Source organism: Carettochelys insculpta, chromosome 3 (genome assembly GCF_033958435.1).
Source record: "Carettochelys insculpta isolate YL-2023 chromosome 3, ASM3395843v1, whole genome shotgun sequence".
Classification (NCBI taxonomy): Eukaryota; Metazoa; Chordata; order Testudines; family Carettochelyidae; genus Carettochelys; species Carettochelys insculpta.
The window spans coordinates 27211690-27238275 of record NC_134139.1 but is presented as its reverse complement, the minus strand read 5'-3'; the positions used below and the strand labels follow the sequence as shown (position 1 = coordinate 27238275).

The following is a 26586-nucleotide window of genomic DNA, read 5'->3' as shown; positions in this document are numbered from 1 at the left end:
CTATACATACATGGAAGGGAAAAATGAAGCTTTTGAACTGACAGATCACAGGTTTAAGGACATAGGCTGGTTGATTTAGGAGTCTGTAGTCTAATTTTCTTAGATTAAACCAACTTTATCCCCTTCTTAACCCACTTAATGGTAACTAAATGCAGTGTTACCCATTGCCTAATTTAGTTTCAAGATCTCTAAACTTTTTCAAAAGATTTATAGCAACAATTGAAAAACATGGGGTCCAACCACATTATCATCATCCTTTCTCATAGGCAACAAGATTTGCAACAGTCTAAACATCTCAAACTTTTCATAATACAACTCTAAAAAGTTCCAGAGCAGTAGTCAAGTTAATCTGTATCTTCAGAAACAAGAAGTCCTGTGGCACCTTATAGACTAACAGATATTTTGGAGCATAAGCTTTCATGGACAAAGACCTGCTTCATCAGATGCATGTCACAATGTGAGTCTTTGCACACAAAAGCTTATGCTCCAATAAATCTGTTAGTCTATAAGGTGCCACAGGACTTCTTGTTTCTAAAAAGTTCTTAATTTTAACTAATGGTTAATCAAGTAAATTAATAACAATAGCTCGGATTTTCAGAGAGGAAGGCAGATAACTTTCTAAACGTTAAAGTGACAAACAAATTCAGAATAATAACAGAGAGATAGCCCTGTTAATCTTTTTATTACATTTTTGGACCTCTGCACTTATAGCTGTCAGTCTGTACCGGAAGTGAGACTGATCTGAAAAAGTGGGTCTGTCCCAGGAAAGCTCATCACCGAATAAATCACTTTGTTAGTCTTTAAAGTGCTACATTTCTGCTGCTTCGTTTTACACGAATTCAGAAGCATCTTCCTTCCAAGCGTACAAGCAAACCCCAGATGAAGTGACTTGCACCGATAACCTTTGAAAGGCCAGCGAGAGCCCCGAACGCACTGCACTTGCAATCCAGGGGGCCTGGGCTTTGGTGCGGTTGTGTTTAAAAGGGCGGGTAATTCACGAAGTAGGCTCCGCCTTGCAGTCCCCCACCCGTGGGGGCAACTGAAGGGCTGCGTGGAGCCCGCTCGCACCGCAGCGCCTTACCAGGCCGCAAGGCTGGTCGGAGACGGGCGGGACGGTGGACCTAAGGGTTGCAGAAGGGAGCCAGGCCCTGCTTGTGCCCGGCCCGGCGCGTTGCGCTGTGGGCAGGGCTGAACTGATGGGGGGGCGTTGCAAAGCAGGCGGCAGGTCCTACGCCGCCAACGGGGCTGCCGCAGGAGCCGGGGCGACCGGGGATCGGCCTCGGCGGCGCCTACGAGAGAGGCCGGGAGGGGAGTAGGCGCGTGCGAGCAGGGGGTTCCCCGGACAGCAAGGCCCAGCGGGGGAGAGGCGCGAGATCCTCCCCTGCCCGAGTGCCCCCCCACGTCTCCTAGCAACCGGCCGGCAACAGAACTGCAGGCCTGGGCGTCGCCCTGGTAACGCAGCTGCCGCGTGCGGAGCGTTCCTCGCGCGCCTGTTTCCGGCTGCTCCGTGCGATTCCGGCCGCCAAGCCCCGCCTTCCCTGCCTGGTGCGCGCCTTTATCTTCTCCTAGCCCCGCAATCCCTGCCTGGTACGCGCCTTTATCTTCTCCTAGCCCCGCAATCCCTGCCTGGTGCGCGCCTTTATCTTCTCCTAGCCCCGCATTCCCTGCCTGGTGCGCGCCTTTATCCTCTCCTGCCACCTACCCCAGCAATCCCTGCCTGGTGCGCGCCTTTATCTTCTCCTACCCCCGCAATCCCTGCCTGGTGCGCGCCTTTATCTTCTCCTACCCCCGCAATCCCTACCTGGTGCGCGCCTTTATCTTCTCCTGCCCCCGCATTCCCTGCCTGGTGCGCGCCTTTATCTTCTCCTAGCCCCGCAATCCCTGCCTGGTGCGCGCCTTTATCTTCTCCTGCCCCCGCATTCCCTGCCTGGTGCGCGCCTTTATCTTCTCCTACCCCCGCAATCCCTGCCTGGTGCGCGCCTTTATCTTCTCCTAGCCCCGCAATCCCTACCTGGTGTGCGCCTTTATCTTCTCCTGCCCCCGCATTCCCTGCCTGGTGCGCGCCTTTATCTTCTCCTAGCCCCGCAATCCCTGCCTGGTGCGCGCCTTTATCTTCTCCTACCCCCGCATTCCCTGCCTGGTGCGCGCCTTTATCGTCTCCTACCCCCGCAATCCCTGCCTGGTGCGTGCCTTTATCCTCTCCTGCCGCCTACCCCCGCATTCCCTGCCTGGTGTGCGCCTTTATCTTCTCCTAGCCCCGCATTCCTTGCCTGGTGTGCGCCTTTATCTTCTGCTGCCCCCGCATTCCCTGCCTGGTGCGCGCCTTTATCTTCTCCTGCCCCCACATTCCCTGCCTGGTGCGCGCCTTTATCGTCTCCTACCCCCGCAATCTCTGCCTGGTGCGCGCCTTTATCCTCTCCTGCCGCCTACCCCCACATTCCCTGCCTGGTGCGCACCTTTATCCTCTCCTACCCCCGCATTCCCTGCCTGGTGCGCGCCTTTATCCTCTCCTGCCACCTACCCCCGCATTCCCTGCCTGGTGCGCGCCTTTATCCTCTCCTACCCCCGCATTCCCTGCCTGGTGCGCGCCTTTATCTTCTTCTACCCCCGCATTCCCTGCCTGGTGCGCGCCTTTATCTTCTCCTGCCCCCGCATTCCCTGCCTGGTGCGCGCCTTTATCCTCTCCTACCCCCGCATTCCCTGCCTGGTGCGCGCCTTTATCTTCTCCTGCCCCCGCATTCCCTGCCTGGTGCACGCCTTTATCGTCTCCTACCCCCGCAATCCCTGCCTGGTGTGCGCCTTTATCTTCTCCTACCCCTGCATTCCCTGCCTGGTGCGCACCTGTATCCTCTCCTGCCGCCTACCCCCACAATCCCTGCCTGGTGCGCGCCTTTATCCTCTCCTGCCGCCTACCCCCACAATCCCTGCCTGATGTGCGCCTTTATCCTCTCCTACTCCTGCAATCCCTGCCTGGTGTGCGCCTTTATCTTCTCCTACCCCCGCATTCCCTGCCTGGTGTGCGCCTTTATCTTCTCCTACCCCCGCAATCCCTGCCTGGTGTGCACCTTTATCTTCTCCTACCCCCGCATTCCCTGCCTGGTGTGCTCCTTTATCTTCTCCTACCCCCGCAATCTCTGCCTGGTGCGCGCCTTTATCTTCTCCTACCCCCGCAATCCCTGCCTGGTGCGCGCCTTTATCCTCTCCTACCCCCGCATTCCCTGCCTGGTGTGCGCCTTTATCTTCTCCTACCCCCGCAATCCCTGCCTGGTGCGCGCCTTTATCTTCTCCTACCCCCGCAATCCCTGCCTGGTGTGCGCCTTTATCTTCTCCTACCCCCGCATTCCCTGCCTGGTGCGCGCCTTTATCCTCTCCTGCTCCCTACCCCCGTATTCCCTGCCTGGTGTGCACCTTTATCCTCTCCTGCTGCCTACCCCCACATTCCCTGCCTGGTGCGCGCCGTTATCCTCTCCTGCCGCCTACCCCTGCAATCCCTGCCTAGTGCGGCCTTTATCTTCTCCTACCCCCACAATCCCTGCCTGGTGCGTGCCTTTATCCTCTCCTGCCGCCTACCCCCGCATTCCCTGCCTGGTGCGCGCCTTTATCCTCTCCTACCCCGCATTCCCTGCCTGGTGTGCGCCTTTATCTTCTCCTATCCCCGCATTCCCTGCCTGCTGCGCGCCTTTATCCTCTCCTGCCGCCTACCCCCACATTCCCTGCCTGGTGCGCGCCGTTATCCTCTCCTGCCGCCTACCCCTGCAATCCCTGCCTAGTTCGGCCTTTATCTTCTCCTACCCCCGCAATCCCTGCCTGGTGCGCACCTTTATCCTCTCCTGCCGCCTACCCCCGCATTTCCTGCCTGGTGCGCGCCTTTATCTTCTCCTACCCCCACAATCCCTGCCTGGTGCGCGCCTTTATCTTCTCCTACCCCCGCATTCCCTGCCTGGTGCGCGCCTTTATCCTCTCCTACCCCCGCATTCCCTGACTGGTGCGCACCTTTATCCTCTCCTGCCGCCTACCCCTGCATTCCCTGCCTGGTGCACGCCTTTATCTTCTCCTACCCCCGCATTCCCTGCCTGGTGCGCGCCTTTATCTTCTCCTACCCCCGCATTCCCTGCCTGGTGCGCGCCTTTATCCTCTCCTGCCGCCTACCCCCGCATTCCCTGCCTGGTGCGCACCTTTATCCTCTCCTACCCCCGCATTCCCTGCCTGGTGCGCACCTTTATCTTCTTCTACCCCCTCAATCCCTGCCTGGTGCACGCCTTTATCCTCTCCTGCTGCCTACCCCCGCATTCCCTGCCTGGTGCGCGCCTTTATCCTCTCCTACCCCCGCATTCCCTGCCTGGTGCGTGCCTTTATCCTCTCCTACCCCCGCAATCCCTGCCTGGTGCGCTCCTTTATCCTCTCCTGCCGCCTACCCCCGCAATCCCTGCCTGGTGCGCTTCCTCGTCTCCGCTTCCTTCCCTCCCACTGCTCCCTGCGCAGCCCTGCCTCGTGCACACTCTTGGCTGCTCCCACTCCAGCTACTCCTCACACACCCCCAGCCCAGTCTACTGCACCTCCACGCCTCCCACTTCTCTCTCCATAGCCTCTGTGCCTGCTGCACCCTCCTACTCCAGTACGCCCCCAGCCCTTTTACTTCTCCCTGGGCAACACCACTGCCCTGCCCACTGCACCCCTACCCAGCTTCTTCTCCCTGCTGATCCCCACCCCTGCCTGCTGCACCCTGCTCCCCTGCCCACTTCTCCCCATTCACCCGTTGCCCCTTCCTGCTGCAACCATCTCCATCCCCTTGCAGCCTCAGCTCTCCCACTTCTTCCTGCCTGCTGTGACTTTCCTTCTCTCACTGCTCCCTTGCCCGTCTGCTGTGCCCCCACCCATCCCCTACTTTCTGTGCAGTGCCCTCCTGCTGCCCTCACACATACCCTGCATGTGTCCCCACCTACTGCTGCCCACCCCATACTTCCTATGTATGCCCAGCACCTCCTGCTGCCCCCAGTGCACGCCTGCCACTTCCCCTCTGCTCCCTGCAGCCCAACACTTCCTGCAATCCTGGTGCATGCCTGCTCCTCCCCTTCTGCTCTCAAGTACTTCCATCCTGCCACATGTACATGCTGCCCCTACATGTACCCTCTAGTTGTACCCTGCTTTGTGCCCTTCCCCCATGTGCCATGCCCTTTACTCCCCAGGCACCATCTTCATGCTTTCCACCCTTTCCCTTTGCGCATCTCCTCTGCATCCTCTAACTGCCCTATTCTCCTTCTCTCTTCAGACACAATGCGCCAGATCCCAGAGGACAGCATACGCCGCAGGAAGAAGGTGCCCCCATATGGGCTGTAAGTGCTGGCACTGATACAGGGCTTTGGCTATGCAAAGCCCAGGCTCTAATCCTTGCAACCTCAGGGGACCAGGCCTGTGGGATGATCCCTACAGAAACCAGGCTCTCTCTGTGTACTGGAGGGGTACTACCTGGTCTTGTGTTATGAGCACCATCCTGCCATGGGTTCACCACCCTCTTCTTAGGACCCTGGGGTTTGAGCCTTTAATGACTTTCTGTCCTCAGGGCCTGATGTGGCCAGCCCTTGCTCATGTGAATGGCCACTATTCCTGCAATCTCTGAGTACGAGCTAGATGCTCCTCAAATAAGTAAACACTTGCAGGAATGGGATCCAAGCCTTCAGCTGAGCTGCTTGATCTATCTCACTGCACCCTGTGGTATGTGCCTTCAGTCACAAGTGCACCATGGAAGGCTGTAGACACATAAGAATTCTACGCAAGGTCAGACTGGTCGCCTATCTAGCCCAGTATCCTGCATGCGAAATTGAGATGGTGGCAAGCACCAAGTGATCCATCCCATGTCATCTCGTCCCAGCTTCTGGCAGTCAGTTTTAGAAAAACCCATAGCATGTGGTTGTCTCTCTGGTCAGCGTGGCTTATAGCAGGGGTGGGGAACCTTTTTTGGGGTCGGGGCTACTGACTCACAGAAAAGTCAATCTGGGGCCACACAAAAGTGAGAAGGAAAAAACCCACAGTGATGTGGCCCCTGACTGACACCTCACTCCCCTCATACTCCAGCCCAATGGGTAGGGGATAGAGAAGTGGGAACTGAAGTTCAGGGCTTACCCCAGGCAGATTAACTCTTCCGGGAACTCAGGGTGGGACCAAAAATGAGGGGTTCAGCCTGCAGAAAGGGACCGGGGGGGGAAGCAGGATGGGGGTGTGGGGTTTGGGAGTGAGGGTGCAGGAGTGGGCTGAGGGTCCAGGGTGGGGGTGGGTGATCTGGTCAGGTGGTATTGGCAGAAGCAGGTCAGGGGGTAAGGGGTTGCAAGAGCTGGCTGGGGATAGGGATGGGGGCCTGGGTGGGAGGGGTGAGTGTGTGAGGGCAAAGGTGAGGGGACACTCTTACCTGGCACTGCTCCCTTGGCACATGTCTCTGTGTTGCATGCCACTCCCAGTTCCCCCAGCTGTGGGGAGAGCGAGCGGCAGTGCACACAGCACTTCCTCCCCGGGCAGGCAAAGTCCATGGGCCTGATATGGCCCTGGCTTGTCTAACTCAGGCCTGGGAGGCTCAGGGCTCTGTCCTGTCTCCTGCAGTGGGGTGCAGACTCTACTTCACACTATAGTGGGGAGCCGAGCCACAAGGTTTTTGAGCTAGATCCATATGAGCTGCGGGCTGAATCCAGCCCACGGCCGTAGGTTCCCCACCCTGCCTTGTGTTGGTCTTTTTTGAGCTAGTTACACTTGGGGCTTTCACAACAGGTTATGTGTGAAGACTGCTTCCTTATGTTTGTTTTATAATTGTCCATTAACATCTTGAGTGCTGTTCTGTTGCTGCCTGGTTGCTTGTATGATGTGAAAGAATAAAGAACATTTCCCTAGTCACTTTCTTAACACTGTTCATGATTTTATAGCTCTTTCTATAGCTCTTTATACCTCATCTGTCGCCTTAGTCATCTCTTCTCCCATTCTTTTGCTATTCCATAATCCTAATAATTTTTGTTGCCCCCTCTGTACATTTTCCAGTTCTAATACATCCTTTCTAGGATGGTACAACCATAATTGAACACAGCATTTAAGGTGTGCAGATGATTTTGTGGTATTGTCATACTTCCTGTCTTGTTATCTATCCCTCTCCTAATGGTCCCTCACATTGTCAGCTTTTTGAGTGCTGCACATGGAGTGGATGCCGTGAAAGAATTATGCACAATCACTCCAGTATTTTTCTGGAGTGGTAACAATTAATTTAGACTCATCATTTTGAATGTGTAGTTGGGATTTTGTTTTCCAGTATGCATTATCTTTGCGTTTATCAACATTTAATTTTATCTGTCCTTTTATTTCCAAGTCACTCAGTTTTGTGAGATCTCCTTTTAGCGTTTCACAGTCAGTTTGGGATGTAGCTGTCTTGAAGAATTTAATAGCATCTGCAAGCTTTACCACCTCATTGGTTGTATTCTTTTTTCCAGATCACTTAAGAATATATTGGATAGAACTGGTCCCATTGCAGATCCTTGCAAGTGCCTACTATTTAATTCTTTCCAGTGTGAAAACTGACCATTCATTCCTACTCTTTTTTCATACCTTTCAGCCAGTTGATCCATGAAAGGAAAGACCTTACCTCATGCCTGCTTTTTTTATCTGAGGCTTTGGTGTGGGACCTTCCCAAAGGCCTTCTGAAAGTCCAAGTACACTATATCCACTGGATTGCCTTTGTCTACATTTGCTGACACCCTCAGAGAATTCTAGTAGATTGGTGAGGCAGGAGGCTTCTTCACAAAATATATGTTGACTCTTCCTATACATATTGCATTTATCTATGTCTGATAATTCTATTCCTTATTATAGTTTCAACCAATTTGCCTGGTACTGAAGTTGGCTTACTAGCCTGTGATTGGCAAGATTGCCTCTGGAGCTTTTTTAAAAACCAGTTCTTATGTTAGCTATCCTTTAGTCATCTGATACAGATACTGATTTAAGCAGTAAATGATGTACCCCTCTTAGTAGTTTTTCAATTTTTTCAGGACTCTTGGATCAATGCTGTCTAGTACAGGTGACTTATTGATGTTTAGTTTATCAGTTTAGTTCCAAAATCACCTCTGACTCCTTTGTCTGGTTCAGTTCCTCAGATTTGTCGCCTAAAGGAATAGCTCAGGTCTGGGAATCTGCTTCACATCCTCTGGAGTGGATGGTGGATACAGAGAATTCATGTAGCTTCTCTGCAACAGCTTGTCTTCCTTGAGTGCTCTTTTACCTCTTTGATTGTCTCAAAGCCCCACTAATTGGTGGCAGGCTTCCTCTTCCTGACATCCTTAAAAATAGTTTTGCTATTAGTTTTGTATCTTTTGCCAGTTTCTCTTCACATCAGTTTTGGCTTACCTAATTATACTTTTACACTTCCTAGGGTTTATATTTCTTTTTATTTTTCTCAATGGGATTTTCAATTTTAAAAGGATATATTTTTGGCCTCTAAACGCCTCTTTTATTCTGCTGCTCAGCCATTGTGGCTTTTGGAAGGAGGTGTCTGGCTTTTGTGTTTGGGGGGTACACATTTCATTTGAGCCACTATTATTGTATCTACTGTACATTTTAGAATGCATTTGTCTGTGGTGTTGCATTTGTTTAAGAACTTCGCTTAAATCATAAGGGCTACAACCATGAAATTTGGCATGCAGCTTCCTCTTACCCTGAATTAAACCAAGGCTAGTGTTAGGTTGTGTCTGGAAAGTGAGAAGTGCCTGAAATCCGAGGATTTCTTAGAACATGGAAAGGGAGGGGCACTGACGGGAGGGATGACATACATCAAACTCACCACTGGGAGCAGCGAGTGCAGGGAACGGCGATACTGCAGAATGACCACTGAGGGAGCCGCACCAGGAAAACAGTGACCACATGGAGATGAGTCTCTCAGTTCTTCTTGCCTTTGGACTCATTGGTGCCACACCCTGTGCCCCACAGGGAAAGCCATGCTGTTCTCCCCCTCCCCCCCACACCCAACGTGCTGGGCCCAGGAAACTCAGTCCTGTCTCCTTCACCCCAAGCTCAGGCTGGGCTTGGAATAGTGGCCCAACCTAGCCCCATCCCTGCCACTCTTGCTGGGGCTGGGCACAGTGGCCCTGCCCCTCCTCCGCAGCCTACTGCTCCACCCTGCCACCACCCTATACAGGGCTGGAGCTGGGGGAAAAAGCCACAGCCACAACCCCAAGTCTGTCCTCCCCCTGCCACTCTGGCCAAGGCTGGGGGAAGGAGCCATGGCCCCAGCCTCCCCCCATTCTGTTCTGGCTGGGGCCAGGCACAAGACCTGTGGCCTTGGACCTGGCATCCAGCTGCCACTCCAGAGCTGGCACTGGGACTGCCCCCCCGCAGCTCTCCCTGGAGCCCAGGCCAGGTCTCCATGGCCCATCCTGCTCACCCCCTGGAGCTCTGAACGTGGCAGGCCCAAACCCATGGCCCAGCTCTGGCCCCCACAGCTCCCCTGATTCCCTCCTCGCCCGCAGAGCTGGGACAGGGACTGACCTCTCTGGGACTGGGCCCGATGCAGCAGTCTGTCCTGGCACCCGTGGCTCACCCTGGCGCTGGGCCCAGTGCTGTCTGGTCCAACTTCTCCCACACCCTGGACCTTGCCACAGCCTGGCCTGGCTCCCTCCAAATCAACCCACAGCTCAGGCCAGGGCTGGGCCCAGTGCTGTGGCCTGGACCCCCTGACCCCAGAACTCAGGCTAAGCCCAGTACAGTGGCCCAGCTCTAACCCCCGTGTGCCCCCTCCACCCGCTGGAGCTCATGCCAGGGTCAGGGCTAGCAGCTCAGCCCCAGCCCCCACATCTTATGTTGGGGCTGCTGTAGCCCAGCCTCTAACTCCCAGATCTCAGGCTAGGGCAAGGGTCTGACCTGGACTACCCCTTCCCTGCATCCAGGACAGGAGATGGGGGGGCTGGAAGCCCCATCCCAAACTGCCCCCCTACCCCAGGACAGGCAGGATGGCTGGGAGCCATGTCCCAAACTGGCCTTCCCACCCTCCAAGAATAGGCATGAGGGGTCAGGATTCTGAGCCTGACCCACCCTTCCCCAACTCTGGGGACAGGCTGGGTGGGCCTTGGAGCAGGAAAAAATTCTTTCAGTTAAGTACCCGAGCAGAGCCAGATACATCTGCTAGTTTTTAAATAGTTGGTATGCAGCTTGTAGGCATTTTATCCTTGTGATCGTTCCTTTTAATCTCCATTGTTGTATGCAGTGTAGGATCTGTGCTGGTCCCAGGATATTAGAGAGTGTTGGTACAGGTTGAACCTCTCTTGTCCAGCATCCTTGGAACCTGACCGGTGCCATACAAGAGGATTACGAACCATGGGAGGCCAATATTGTCTAGCACATCACTAACACTTCCACTGCTTACTGGGCTCTTAGGAAACGTTTAGGGGTGTATTACACCTGAAAAACAGCACACAATACTGAGAGCCAGGACTGGTGGCTGTAAACAGATTATGGGACCATGGGAAACTTGGCCGCACCCATGGTAAGTGGTCGTCCAACTAACTAAAATCATGCCAGAGTATGGATGTTGCCAGAGAAGCGAGTTCTGGATTAGAGAGGTTCAATCTATACTGGTAAATATTACCTTTTCCTTGGTAACTTTTCCAGTCCAAAAATGTCTTCCAATAAAGACTATTGTATTAGTAAACAGAATTTATAATTAGTATGTAATGAGATGGTAAGCTCCTCAGAGCAATGTGCCACTTCCATCAAAGTCAATGGAAAGAATGTTATTTGTGTCTTTCTACTGTGTATTTTGTGCAGCTTTCTTACAATAGACTCTTTATCCTGATCAGGCCTCTAGGCATTGCCATCATGCTAATAAAGTTATTATTAATGTTTGCATACGAAACTGCTTTGTTGGAGCCAGGGCTCCTCAATAACTCCTTATTTGTTAATTGCTCTGAATCCAGTAATTATTTCTATGAGATACGAAATGAACATCCATTGGTCGTAGGACGTGTTAGTTTATTTCCTGTTCATAACTTGAAAAGCTATTGTGCAAAAAAGAAAAAAAGAAAGTGAAATTTCTTCTTGTAGGACATGGGCATGTTTGGCTCTGAGGAAGATGCTTTCTGTTCAAATACTACCTATATCTTTGAAGTTCTGAGATCTATTTATTATTTATTTTGCTAATAAAGTATTCACTACATCGTAGAAATACTTCTGAGGTAGCCTGGGGTTTTTGTGTGTTGGTATGTTGTTTTCTTTGTCATTTGAATATTTAACTTCTTCCATTTTGTGGAAATGGAGACAAGCCTGAATGAGAAGCTGCACAAGGAAAGGAAGGAAAGGGCAAATGCTACTGAGTATCATTAATGTGCAAATAGTATTGCCAGCTGTGATCAGAGAGAACTCTCGAGAGGGCAGAGTATAAAGACAGGAGCTGGAGACTAAGAACAGATCCGCTGGGGACACCATCTGAGAGATGATGTCGGAAAGAAAGGTTATTCTCTTACTATGATGTGAAAGGTTTATTAGATAAGTTGGAAGAAGCTCTATTGGAGATCCGGAGAGAAAAACCATATGTACCAGTGTAATGGAGATTTGAGGGCTCCACAGTTCCAAAAGGTGCTGATCAGGAAGTTACAAAAAGTGAAATTTTAGAAATTAGCTACATTTAAATAATTAATAATTCTAGGGAGGGTGTTGTTGGTAGCATTGCCAGGACAAACACTGGATTACAGAGGTTCAGGAATAGAATGCTGGGCATTGTGAGGAAGAATTTGAGAATAGGCAGCCCAGCCCAAGAATTTAGAAAGTGAAATCATCTTGAGCTCTCATTGTTAAATGAGATACATCAGTAAGTCTGGTGCAAGTTTATTTAAAGGGGAGAGAGTCTTGGGATGCCAGCTCACATTGTAACAGTCATCAGAAACTGTTTGTGCAGCCCCGTTATCAGAAACAATTTGTATAGCCTGATCCTGATTTCACTTGCACAGGTATTTATAAGGCATAACACAACTGAAGAGAATAGAAATATGTTATTGCAAAAGTAGTGAAATTACAATGAGGATTTATGGTTAAACTCTACTGTCCTTTATGACCATGTGAATTTAGAGCAGCCCCGTTGAAATCAGAGTTATTCTAGATTTGGAAACTAGTGAGTGCAATCAGAATCAGGTCTACTAAGTTCTCAACAGATATTTTGTTACCCTCTTCTAAGTGATATAACTATTATGCTATCAACAAATATTGGGATATGTTTATGGAACTAATCACTTTTGTCACGTTGTGTTTTTCAGCCCAAATACTTATAGAATATTTAATATTGATACACCAGAAGTAAGCCTGAGAATAGAAAAGGTCAATGGTGAATGTATGCCTAAAATGAGTAAAAACTCTTTCCAGCACTCAAATTTACCAGAGTGGCGAAATAATCCACAACCGCGTTATGCAAAATTAATTAACACAAATGTAAGGTTGTTAAATGAACCAATATGTTATATGGAAACAGAAGACACAATGGCTAAACAGGTAGGTTCATTTTTCATTCTCTGTCTAATTAAGGTCAAAAATAATATGTATATGTATGTTGTGTAAAAAACTCCACTAACTAGTCCTAAGGGTCTGAATGAACCAATGATAAGGGAATAGAGTATTAAGCCCTAAAATATCTGCTTAACTTACTCTGTTGTGCCTAGCTATTGCAGCATATATGCCATATTAAATCATCTAGTGCAGGGATGGGGAAGCCCTGGCCTGTGGTCTGGATCTAGACCATGACTTGTCTGGATCCAGACCCTTGGGCTCAGGGCAACCCTGCATAGCATCCAGGCTGCAGTGGGGTGCGGGTTTGGAGCTCCAAGCCTCATGGGTTGGATCGGGCAAGCCAGGGCCAGATCCAGACAGTGGGTTCTGCTGGGGCCCTGGGAGCAGGAAGCAGCTCCAGGCTCTGCTGCCACACACTGCTGTTCCCCCGGCTGGGGGAAAGGGAGAGTGAGCAGCAGTGACCTGGGCAGTGCTTCCGGGAGGCTTCATGCTGCTGCTCTGATTGGCTGGAATTCTGGCCAATCAGAGCAGCAGAGGATGGTGCCTGGGAGCAGAGGGAGCAGGTGCTGAGTCATGTGCATCTGGGGATGAGCAGGTAAGTGCACCCCCACCATCCAGACCCTGTGCCCCTCCAACCCTCCCGCACCCCCTCCTATCCACACCCCCCACTCCCACTCCCACCTCCTTCCTGCACCCTCCTTCCCACCCCTACCCTGCTCCTGTCCCCTTTTTCCCAGATGTCTCACCCCCACCCTGACCTCTCCCTCCTGGACCCCACACCCCAAACCCTCCACCCCCCGCCCAGACCCCACATCCCTCTCCTGCACACACTCCTACCTAGATTCCCCACCCTGCTTCTGTCCCCTTCCTCCCAGACCCCTCATCTCCACCATCCCAGATACTGCACCCCAAACCCTTCTTCACCCTTCCTCCCACCTAGACCCACACTCCCAATCTGCTCCTGCACCCCTTCCTGCCCAAATCTCCCACCCTCAGCCAACTCCTGCACCCCACTCCAGCCCCGATGGCATGTCCCCACCCTGCTTTTGTATCCTCTTTCCCACCCGACCCCCCCCAGTTCCCAGCTTGCTCCTGCACCGTCCCTCCCACCCACTCCCCATAGCTCTGGGCCCCTACAGTTGGGGACCATATCAGTCAGGTTTGGGTTTTTTTGGTTTTGGTTTTTTTTTGGTTTTTGATCTTTGCTTCTCATTTGTGTGGCTCCTGACTCATTTGTCTATAGGTTAGTGGCCCCTGGTCTGAAAAATGTTCTGTACCCTGGTCTACTGTGCGAAGATACTTGTATTAGCCAAGCACAAAGAGGCCATTTAGCTAAACTCTGTTCCTGCTCTTGCAAATTTAAGTCAGCTTCTTGGATTTACTCTAGCATGCTGTAGTCTGTCATTTAATTTCATTCTTTTTGCCTACTAGCATTAAAAGAGAACAGTGATCCTTAAAATGGGTCTTTGTATATCACATTTCTATAGTTACATCTACACTTGTGGTAGCTAGTGCAGTGCAGTACCAGCAAGAGCAGGTATAAATAGCAGTGTGGACAGAGAGGCATGGCTTAGGTGAGTACTGCATTCTAAATGCCTGAAGCTCCAGTATATATACCATCCATAGTGACCCATTGCTGGAGCCTTTAACTCCAGTAGTAAAAGGCTCCAGCAGGGGAAGTCTACATGCTGATGGAGCTTTTCTCTGTTGCCTTCACTGTCACAGAGGCTTTTCTCTACCTAGTGGGGAAGGGGGAGAAGAATTTCAGTGCAGGAGAGAAGAAGAAGAAGGGGAAGAATGATTGATGTGGTCCCATTGACCCCCAGCATCTAACTTCAGACGAGGTGGATTTTCTCCTATTTAGGAAAAAACAAGTGTTCCTGTAGCACCTTAAAGACTAGCAATTTTATTTATTAGGTAATGAGCTTTTGTGGGCAAGACCCACTTCAGGTTAGAGCCTGCTAATAGTGGAAGTAGACGGGGACATAGCATAGCTGTGGAGAACTGAGGGAGAGTTGGAGAAGCATTCTATCAATACTTGCTTCATAATTAATGGAGAAACACATCTTTTTTTCCCTTTTAAAGCATCATTGGTGGCCAAATGGGGAGCCATGTGTATATCGTTATAGTCCACCTTACGACAGACAGAGCACTCAGAGAAATGACTTCCGGAAGCCCACCTGTGCGTTGTCTTCTCCAACTAAATATAGCAGTAAACTGCAGCCTTCCTGTGGAATAGGTAAGAACCTGTACAGAAGCCCTTTTTCTCTTATACACCAAGTTAGGCAATGTACAGTTTTATCCTGGGAACAGTGTTCACCATTAAAAGGTGAATGTATGCCAACAGTTTTATCACTCTGATATTTCCATAGTTTTTCTCTGCATTCAGAAGAAACATTAACAGAGGTATGTCAGGTATGTTTGTATAGGGTATTTTGGTATCTGATTCAAGTTTTGATCTCAGTCGCTCCAGTGTATGTTTGGAGTAACTCCATTAAAGTCAGTTAAATTAATCTGGATTTACAACAATGCAACTAAGAGGTGAATCTCTAACTATCCATCTTTCCTGCACTTATCATTATGATTTCTGAATACTTGGTAAATGTTATCCATTTGATAACAAGTATTGTATATAATAATGCAAACACTTGGCTCTCTCTCCTCTGCAGTTTGCCAACAAATTCTTTCAGATTACACAAATTATGGAAATGTCTAATTTTTGAAATGTATCAGGAAATTGAACTGCAAACTACCCATGAACTACTCCCGTCTGTTGTGAATATATTTGGTATTCCTAATTGTTCTCCAAGTATTTTGGATTAGTATTTTGATCAGCAAGAAGCTGTTTCCTCTGACTGTTCTTTCTTTGTTTTGTGATTGGTCACCTAACTGGTTGTGTTTCTACCCACTGAATGTTCTTATGTTGAAAAGGTTCAGTAAAGTAAAGAGTGAATAAGATTGAAAGTTGTCTCAGCTGTGCCCCAATACATGTGTAAAGTACCTCCCTTACCATTCCCCCAGCTGTGCCATAGAACACAGTAATAAAATTAAACCATTACCAAGTTTGCTAAAACTGCTCAAGTGGGAGCTGAGCCACCATCAGTGTTATTATAGTGACTGGAACTTTAACGCTGGCAACAGAGTTTCTTAGGATTCTTACCCTCCATAAAATCATATGGAGAGGCACGCACCAACCAGCAGCATGCATATATGTGGTAGGAGCCTGCTGTGAGCTAACTGGCCATGATATTAACATTGTTAATAGCTTCAGGCCTGAATCTTGTAGAACTGTGGTAACAGCCACCACCACTGTGATTAAAGCCTCATATTTTTACTGGGATAATTCACCCAATAGCAGCTGCTGTGCTGCATTTTCTGATTCCATACGTATTTCTTCTAAGGGGGCAAGTGGTCCTTAGGCCAACACCCTGGTTAGATATGTCAGGATTGAATGAATGGCTGCCGACCACTTTATGGTATCCAAGAATATTGCAATGATGAGAACTTAGCAGCGGTCATGAAGCGTAGTAGCACCAGCATGCTACCGATGAGCTTCAGTGCTCTCCCCCAAAAAGTAATTTAACCTTTTAATGACCACGTAAATGACAGAAGACAACAAAGTATTTTTTGATTAACAACCCAACTTTTTTTTCTACCAACATTCGTTCGGTTGATGAAATTATGTCACTGAAATGAAACTATATTGGCTCAGAAGCTCTGCTGTACTGTTTCCACAAGCCAGCAGGGAGCCTGGACATGAACACTTTTTAGAATGTGTTGCGGGGACAGCCCAGTTTGGAGAGTTTAATTCTTGTTCTCTTTTGCAGCCTGAGCGGCACAAGAGGGAGCAGAACAGGCCAGAAACTCTTAGGTTAATGTAGTGCTGAAAAACTCCAAAACGTTTTAGATAGTATATGCCTAGGAGTCACTTCTCCACCTGGTATTAGAGATGGGAACAGGGGCAAGCAGAGTTCTCCTTCTCTGGTGAAAGAAGAAGGAAAATTCCCTCTGTTTGGTTTGGCTTCTCTTGCTTCTCTCTCTTCTCTTTGATTGGTGAGGACTCACTTAGCAAGAGAACTGAAGTCAGAGCAGTAGAAGATGATATTTGGGCAGAGGCTGGTGGTCCCAAACTTTGGACAGCCTGTGTAGTAGCAGGAATCCCTGAGGGAAGAAGGTGTTCCCATTCCCTAAATCTTTCCTCAACATGAAAACAAGAGCTTCACCCCCAGGTGACTTTCCTCCTTTAAAGGCGAGGGGGAACAAAGACATGCAACTGCTGGTCCTTTCTACCACCCAGGGGGAAGCATAGACAAGTACCTGTATTCAAATTCTCTTTGAAATCCCTGCAACTTTAAACAGGGGTGATGCATGGGGTGGGAGGGGAAGAGGAGCAAGGGGCTGGCCAGCAGCCTGGAAGAGACTGGTTGGAGGGTTGTTCAGGGGAGGGGAGGGACTACCCCCTGCACTCACTGTCAGGAAGCTGAGCAATGAGGGCACGGGAGCTGGGTGAGCTGGGGCCATGTTGTTCTGCTTTGCCACCATTGCTGGTGAGTGTGGGGTGGGGTCCCTGCTAATTCAACAAGCGACCTCATGGAGCAAGGAGAGATGGGGTCTGGGATGGAGGGGAGGTCTTCAGAGGGGAGTCAAATGATTGGAAGACCCCTCCCCCCGTTCCGCTCTCACCAGTCACTCCTGATTTTCAGCATATAGGAAATTGCATTAGGTATTGCAGACAAGAAGCTGCCAAACCTCCTAACTTCCGTTTAGTTTTCGGTACAGATTTCTATCCTTGACACATCTAAACTCTTGCATCTGTTGGAATGAGGGTAGGAGCAAGATGGATGTGCTGCTCTGTGGCATGCATGCAAACGCGTTTACACACATTCGTTTGGCTGTCTATGTACCTGCTTGGGATAAGAACTCCTTTGGGATACATTTCTTGTCCCTGTTCTCTTCTTTTCTCTTCATTGCATTGCATCCCAAGTGGCATCAGAAGTCATGAGGACATTCACCACAAGGGTGAGTTTCTCTGACTAGTTTGAATATTTAACCACTGTTCCCTGCCCTTGTAGTACATTCAACGTTGGTGTGGTGCAGTAGTTTATATTACAAAACAGAGCTATGTTATGCAACGATTTAACGCTGGCTGTCCTTTGGCATATGCAGCTGTATGGGGCATCAGAAAATCTGGGACATCACCGTGCCAGGGATGGCTTTTTTGGAGTGGATGGCTGGGGCAGGTGCTCAGGTGGCTCTTCCAAAGAGGGCACAGTGAACTGGCCCAGCCTGATGCTCCATGTGTACCTCAGCCAAGTGTCCACAGACCTGATTTGTTTGTATCCAGCCCAACCCTCCCTCCAGCTACTCTCGGCCAAGGGCTGCCTCCTCCACGTCCCTCCCTCCCACTCATTTGCTTCTCTCGGTCCACTAGCACCAGCGGAGGGCTCCTGCCAGTGATGAGGGCAGAGAGGCACCCTCATCCTCTGTAGCTCTGCTCTGGCTCCACCTTTCCCCCTAGAGGCTCGTACCACCTGGTGGTGTGAAGAGGGTAAGAGGGGGGCTCTGCAGCCGGCCCAAGAGCTTCTGCTTGTTGTGTGCCATGGACAGCTGGGCTCCTCCTGTGCTGCAGCCCCTGCATCCTCCCTGCACACTCAGGCCCCAGCAGGTCTGGGGCAGTGCTGATGGGATGGTGTATTCAGTTTGGTCTAGGGAGAGATGTGCGCCTGGTCTGATTTGGGGGTAGGGGTTGATCTGATCTTTTGGGGGGTGCAGCTGGTCCTGACCCTAGTCTCTGTGCCACTCTGCTGAGGGGGAGGACTGGCAAGACTAGTTTGAATAATGACACTAAATCAAATGTATTGAAGTTTTTCATATTTTTTTTTTAAATTTGCCCCAGTTCCAGACAAATGTGAGAACCGGGAAGGATGGGACTGTGTGACGGTTACCTCTTAGTGGGAGCAGCATATGACTGGTGTGATGAACATCTTTTGCTTTTGTCAGTTGTTTTTGCCCAATCATCGTCACACACACCATCTCCTCCCTTACACAGTCCCCACCCTACCCCCCCAGCACGCGCGCGCGCGCGCACACACACAGAGGGCTCCCTGCATGCAGGTCACGTTGCCCACCTGGGCTGTGCTCTGAGGTGTGAGGAATTGCTGCTCTTGTGCCCTCTGCTTATGCAGCTCAGATGGGGAAAGTGAACTGGATGCAGGCAGCCTTCATGTTGCTCTACACTCCCCTCTCAAATCTCCCTGGGGAAAGCGAGCACCAATGCCAGCTGTTTGGTGCATCCAGTGTCAGAAGGTGGAGCGGGGGTTAGGAGTGAAGGGGTGCAGGGATGGGGGGCACAGGAGGAGAGCAGGCCTTTAGGGACACCAGGTGCTAGCAGGTTGGCTCACATTCACACAAACACATGCTGCTGTCTCCCTGGGCAAGGGCTGTATTCAGAGCCAAATGCGCCAGTGTGGCGCACTCTGTGTGAGGGAGGGCATACAGGTGTCTCCATGGGGAACTCTGACTCTCTGCCACCATGAGGCGAGCTGGGCAGTTCAGTATCCTGTGTTACATTGTCCCTTTCCCCAGTGTGGGCTGCCACAGTATCTGCTCTGCATGACGCTCAGTGTGTGTGAGCAAAGCAGGGCGGGGGACATAGTCCATCAGCACTTAATTTAAACTGGTTTCAGTAAAGTGCATGTGGAAAGTTTTCCAATACTGTAAGCTTACGGTTGTGTTGCTACACCAAGTTGGGTATAGGGACATCCAGTTTAATAATACTGCATAGGGCCTCGTAAATCCTAAGGATGGTCCTGAAAATAGATAATAGATCCAACTGGAACTGCAAAGGCAGTCTAAGGCCAGGTCTACACTAGACCTTAAAGTCAATTGTAGATATGTAATTCCAGCTATGGCAATTGTATAGCTGGAATCAAATTATCTACAATTGACTTATCTGGCCGTCCTCCCTAAGAGAGGTCATTGGGAGAAACTCCTGCCAACCTCCCTTACTCCTCCTGAGATTGAGGGGTGCAGAGGTCAACTGTCGACCCCTGATAGTACCATCTCACGTGTCCCCACTAGAGCCATGTGTTGTGTTGGCTACAGATGCTCAGGACCTCTGTTTTAGTGTCTAACCAAAAGAGAGAATCTCCTCCTAGCTCATGTTGGGACTGTGGTCAGCACTAACTCAAAGCTATTCTGAACTCCATGGACTTTCCTGGAGTTCTGTTCAAGTACTGGCCGCTTGATCATACTTCGTTTGTCTGAGCTAAGATCAGAGCCCAAGATGGTGTGACTGAAGGTAATACAATGGTCTAAGTGCTCTTCGGTACTTTTTAAATTATAGACTTAATATTAAGGGTCAATACCATTATGTTAAGTTGTAAGAGAGCATCTATCTTTATGACAGCTTCAGGTTTTGGATTGTGAAAACAGATTTGCACTAAATCCAACCCCCAAAGTAAATCATAACAGGATTCATTTATTTTAACGATCTTCTAAAGGTTACTGTGTAGAGTTTAGCTTGTATGATGTCAGCTGCTTGTCTGCTGCACGCAGTGTGGGTTGAGAAGGCCATTGGGGAGCCAGTATGTAAGTGGGGAATGGTCCTGCTGTTGTAGGGAACTTTCCTGTCTTCTCTATACCCCAGTGAAATGGGCTGAAAAAGGATCAACCTCCCCCTTTCCTTTTACCAGAGGGACATCTGACCTCGAGGGCTTTCTTTTCGCTCTCTCTTGTGCCAGGTTTCTTGTCACCCCAGCAAGGCTGAGCTCAGGACTTCTGAGGGACACAGCCTCCAACTTTGTGGTCACTTTGGGCAGTGGCTAGGGTAGTGGTAGGCAACCTGTGGCCCATGGACCACGCATGGCTCGTCAGGGTAATCCCTGGGGAGGCCACCAGACAGGTTGCTTACCTTGTGTCTGCGGGCATGGCCGCCCACGGCATCCAGCAGCCCTGGTTCACTGTTCCCAGTCAATGGGAGCTCCAGGACATGGTGGCTAGCAGGTCCCTGTGGTTCTCCATAACTATCTGGGAGCTGCTCGAGCTTCCAAACTCAAGACAGAGAACTTGTGAGAATCTCCTGCTCCCAGGCGGTGCACAGGAGCCACACCAGGATAGAGAATTTTCCTTACTACTTTAGCAAAACACCAATAGCTTCTTGGGACCATAGGTAGCTGGTACAAGTTAGAGTAGTCACAGTCTAAAATAAGCTTTGCCAGTGGCCCAGTCTGGTGCCTGAGAGTCCCGAGATCAAAGGAGTGCAAAGGGCACATACCCCTCTGTTCCTTCAGTTGCACTGAGTATTGCTGAGCTGCCTGCAACTGCGGGTCTGGCCCTCAAAGATAGATACAATAACTAGTCTTAAGAATGTTCATACCACTTCAGTCTTATCATTTAATCATTTGTTCATCAACCCACTTAATTAACCATGGAGTCTGGTATTTCAGCTATGCTGTGCTATCCTGTGCCAAAAATGAAAGTATTCTTTGTGTAGTACGCCACCCAACAGCTGTCTGGCTGCCATCCTTTGGAAGATCAACAAATATTTCTCATTCAGCAAAGCCGTACCTACTGGGAAATAATTATTCACTTCTGGTTTTTTAAACCAAGAAGAGTTAAAGACCATATTCTTCACATCCTGTGCAGTCAGCATTCAATAGCTACGTCTACACGTGAAGCCTACATCAAAGTAGCTTATTTCGATGTAGAGACATCGAAATAGGCTATTTCGATGAATAATGTCTACACGTCCTCCAGGGCTGGCAACGTCGACGTTCAACACCGACGTTGCGCAGCACCACATCGAAATAGGCGCTGCGAGGGAACGTCTACACACCAAAGTAGCACACATCGAAATAAGGGTGCCAGGCACAGCTGCAGACAGGGTCACAGGGCGGACTCAACAGCCAGCCGCTCCCTTAAAGGGCCCTTCCCAGACACACTTGCACTAAACAGCACAAGATACACAGAGCCGACAACTGGTTGCAGACCCTGTGCATGCAGCATGGATCCCCAGCTGCAGCAGCAGCAGCCAGAAGCCCTGGGCTAAGGGCTGCTGCACATGGTGACCATAGAGCCCCGCAGGGGCTGGAGAGAGAGTGTCTCTCAACCCCTCAGATGAAGGCCACCATGGAGGACCCCGCTATTTCAATGTTGCGGGACGCGGATCGTCTACACGTGCCCTACTTCGACGTTCAACTTCGAAGTAGGGCGCTATTCCCATCCCCTCATGGGGTTAGCGGCTTCGATGTCTCGCCACCTAACGTCGATGTTAACATCGAAATAGCGCCCAACACGTGTAGCCGTGATGGGCACTATTTTGAAGTTAGTGCCACTACTTCGAAGTAGCGTGCACGTGTAGACACGGCTAATATCTCAAATACAAGTTGGCTTCACCTGACTTGCAGGTTTCATTTGGGTCATGACACACATTTCATATATACACAGAGAAAACACACTTGCTAGAATGTGGTTTGGTAGTGAGGTTTATTTAGAAAAGGTAAATTTGTAAGATTGTAAATGATGTTTTTTAATAGCATAAATTCAATAGTACAGTCAGTTGGAGGTAACGATGAGTCAAATTTACAAGCCACATCTTATGTGGTACAAACGGGCCTGGTTGTTGGTTTTAATTGGCCTGTGGTAATTTATATCAGCTCTGGAAATGGCCATCTAATTTTATCTTGTATTAAAGAACATAACCAAAACCAAGCAATGCACTGAGATAATCACGTTCTATTTTTACCAACAAATGGTTTGATCTCGCAAACCCTACTCATTTGGTAGGAATTTCTTGCTCACTTCAAAAACAACAAGAAGTCCTGTGACACCTTATAGATTAACAGATATTTTGGAGCATAAGCTTTCATGGGCAAAGACCTGCTTGTGAGATGCATCTGATGAAGCGGGTTTTTGCCCACGAAAGCTTATGCTCCAAAATATCTGCTAGTCTCTAAGGTGCCACAGGACTTTGTATTGTTTTTGAAGATACAGACTAATGCAGCTACCTTTCTGATACTTGCTCACTTCAGTGGTAGTACTCTTCTGAGTAAGTGCTTCCCAACATGAATAAGGTTAGCAGAACAGATCTTGGAAATGTTTATTGACAAGTTTATTTTAAGCAGTGGCTTCTGTAGCAGGAAAACACAGGGTGGGGCATTAAATCTCAAAGAAGCATAGTGTAGATTAGTTATATGGATCCTCCTTTTGCCTCTCTGAAAACAGTCTTTCAAGACTTTTCTATATTAACAGAATTATCAAAGATAGATTCAAAGCATTTGTCAGGCATGACGGAGCACTTTGCCTATTTTGGGCGTGCAGCACATTCTTTTCTATTTCTGTTCTACAATCTAACTTGTGCCCTTAGATGCATTCTTACAACTCTTTTATTTATGTGGAAGTGTGGGGTGTGTGACAGTGGACACAATTTGATTCTGTAGTTTGATTACAGTAGCAGCTAGAGGCCCCGCACTATCACTTGGGTCCTATTGTGCTAAGCACTGTACAGACAACAGCCTATAAGAGACTGCCTTTAAAAGTTTTCAGTCTAAATAGATAAGACAAAGGAAGTACTATTGTCCCTATTTTGCAGATAGGGAACTCAGACAAGAAATTGAGAGATTTGCAAAGGTATTTTGGCACATAAAGACCCACATACATGCCTAGTGGGATTTACAAAAGCTCCTAAGCAAGCTGGGACCTAATTCCCATGGAAGGACAGGGGTTGAGAGACCTTAACCCACTCAGACACTTTATTTTTTTCAAATGCCACTAGATGCATATCTGTTTTATTAGTACCAGATTTACAAAAGTATTTAGGAGCCTAAGTTACTTGTCCAGGATCTCACAGGAAGTCTGTGGCAGACCTGCGAATGAAGCTGAGGTCTCTTGATTCCCAGTCCAGCCTCATCAGTGTTCTTGCCATTTTTTCAGTTGGTGCTAAGTGCTCGCCTCATGCTCTGCTTTACAAAATTTCAAAGAGATCAAAACATAATTCAATAGTTGTATGTTAGTGAGTGAATCTAGCACAATCTCTTGAGGTATTAGACTTTGGGTAACATTAACTTTTTCAAAAGTGCCAAAAGAGATGGAAGAACATAAGTCCCACTTTTAAAAGTGACCTAGATATTTGGTAGCATAAGTCCACTGAAGGCCATCTGTTATTGCATGACCATTGCTCTGTCTGCAGGGCTGTGCTACTACCTTGTCTCCAGTCAAATGAAAAACTAACTTCTGTGAGGCCAACAAAAATGAATTTAGAATATGAAACAAAACAAAATAGTGAGCTCCCCTTAGGGGTCCAGAGACAGAATATACTGTCTCAGAATGCACTGACTAGACACTGCTCCTCTTACATGTTGTAAGGTGACTAAGAGGGAGATGCCCAGAGAGGGAAGGGCTCTTCCAGGTTAAAAATTTGCCTAAGGTGTATTATATGATGAGCAAGTCAATAATATCCATGCCGGATTGGTCACAACCTAAGTTAATAATGACTGCACCATCCATCTCCCATAATGGTGGACACCAGAAGTATATGACTGGGGTAACCCCATCCAAGAGGATCTGTGGAAGAGGTAACATTGCCATAGCCACATGGAATGTAAGGACGTTGAGACAAACAGGGAGGTTGAAATGACTCATGTATATGGAACAATACAGCTGGCACTTCCCAGGAATCACTCAGGTCAGACAGAAGAATTCCTGAGAGCCACTAACAAAAGAAGGCTACATACTCCATTACAGCAGAGAGGACAAACGTGTCAATGGCTTAGGATTTCTTGTACATAAAGGTATCAAGAACTCAGTAAGAGAAGCAATATCTAGCAGGCTGATTTTCATCTGTCTAAACACAGCATCATTGAATATCACAGTGGTACAAGTTTACATCCCTACAACAGACTGTGATGATGAGCAAATTTAAGATTTTTACAATCAGCTCCAAGACAACATCAATAAGATAAACAAGAAAGATATCATGATAATACAGGGAGACTGGAATGCTAAAGTTGGTACTGACACCCAGGCAAATTGGCAGATTATTGTGGTCCTTTCTGTAACGCATAACCAATGAGAGAGGACAGGGACTTTTGGAATTCACCAGCTATAACAATTTGGTTTTTGAAAATACATTAGGAGAGCACATCTATCAACATGGCGTGCACCTGATGGTCTTTACCACAGACAGATTGACCACATCTTGGTGCAAAATGGATGTAGTTATGGAATCAACAGAGTCAAACAAGGAGCTTCCCCAGTACAGATATCGGACGGGGTCTCGACCTTGCGATGCTAAACTTTTGGCTGCAGCTAAGGAAATTGTCGGGCCAATGTTCAGCAGAATCAAATCTGACTTAGATTCAGAGACTGAAACACTGCAGAATCATTCCAGGCAATGATCGATAGAAAATTTGCCCTGCTGCTTGCTCTAGTGAGGAAGACGTAGAAACAATTTTAACACTGTAATAAATGAGGCAGCAATGGACATCCTTGGAAAACACCACAAGAAAATGAAACCTTAAGTCACAAATTAAATGATGCAAATGTGTGACGTTAGAAGAAAACTCCAGAGGCAAGAACAGCACTTGAAGAGCTGATAAATACAGAGTGATTGTCAGAAGGATCAAGAAAGGAATGAAGGTTGCCAAAGAGATATGGCTTGAAAAAACAGTGCTCTAAATGCTCTAGAGTGTATCAGTAACAAAAATACCAAATGATCCTTCCAGCTTGTAAAATAGCCGATGAAGGAAAGAAGGACCAAAGTTAATGCAATTAAAAAGAAAGAAGGGAACAGTCTTACAGAAGAAAGGGACATGATCAATAAGTGGATTAAGTACTGCCCTGATCTATACAACCACCAGAAAAAGGGAGATCCCAGTGTCCTAGACCAGGGATGAGCAAAGTCGGGGTGCGGGCCCCCTGAGGGGGATGTGAAATTTCATAAGGAGGCCACCACATGATCAGCTGCTAGGTCTCAGGCTCATCTGTAGCCTTAAATACGTTATGTTTTCATGTAGGTGTATTCACATTTATATATCAGTTAATAAAGCTTTTACATTCTACATATTGTGACAGGGTGAGGCCGGGGGAGAAAGTACAAGAGGGCAAAAGCAGGACTGTTTTGAGCTGGTAGTCAGACAGAGTGGGAGCGGCTGGGGAGGAGGCTGCCCTAAATCAATTGGAGCCAGCTGGTCTCACTTACGACTGCTTTTAAAACCCCTTTCCCCAGTAGGGCAGGAGGAGAGCATAGGAGGTGAGTAGAGAGAGGCAAGGAAAATTTCAGGAGCAGCGGAGGAGGGGAGGAGCTTCAGCAGCAAGGCGCTGGACCCTGCCCCCCATCTGGGTGACCCTGAGACTCAGCTGGAGGCTGGAAAGAACTGGTCACCCTGTGCAGCTGATAAAGGAGAGGGGAAGTGCTGCTGCTGCTACCTGGAGGAGGTACCAGGGGGGATCGTCTGGGGAAGTGGCCCAGGGAGAAGAGCTGCAGTATCAAGAGTGAAGGGAGTCATTCCCTGCCAGTAGCAGCCACGCAGGGTCCCTGGGCTGGACAGATACACCCCCACCCCCACAAGACACGCACGCACCCTGTGTCCCAACAAGGGCAATGGGGTCCTCACCATCGGGCCAGTGAACTGAATAGAGGCCTGGAGCCCAGGAACAAGACTAACCTTACCACAATACTTATTTTTTTACACATGCTGAAAAGATTTTTTTTTTCACATGAACATAACCAAAATTTCCATCAGTTTGGATTCCATTAAACAGGTTTGAGGGGCTCTGCTAATTACAGGGACGGAAAGTGGGGCCCACCGTGAAAAGTTTGCTCACCCCTGTCCTAGACAATCGGGATTCAGTAGAGAAGGATGACTTTCCAATATTGAAATCACATAACCTACTGGCTACACATATTGACAACATCCCAGCTGAACTGATGATATTCAGAGGAGAATGAGTAATAGACGTACTCACCAAGATGTGCAACACAGTCTGACAGATGAGTGAGTGGCCCTCCACATGGATGGGGGGCAGCCATCAATGATAAAGGTCAGAGGCGGAAATTGTGTCAAGAACGGCTCA

The 26586-nt window shown here is 48.8% G+C and overlaps 1 protein-coding gene across 2 annotated transcripts in view; it reads left to right on the top strand.

Annotated features, from left to right (window-relative positions):
* Positions 1-628: 628 nt before the first annotated feature.
* CIMIP6 (ciliary microtubule inner protein 6) overlaps positions 629-26586 on the top strand; it is a 37004-nt gene continuing 11046 nt past the window's right edge. The window contains exons 1-4 of one of the 2 annotated variants that reach the window (XM_074988506.1): positions 629-1545; positions 5270-5333; positions 12267-12498; positions 14599-14752. In XM_074988506.1, the coding sequence (XP_074844607.1) occupies positions 5275-5333; positions 12267-12498; positions 14599-14752 (445 nt within the window). In that variant the 5' untranslated portion in view covers positions 629-1545; positions 5270-5274. Of the gene's footprint in view, positions 1546-1651; positions 1672-5269; positions 5334-12266; positions 12499-14598; positions 14753-26586 lie in introns of those variants that run through there. The other variant, XM_074988507.1, reaches the window with a different exon arrangement.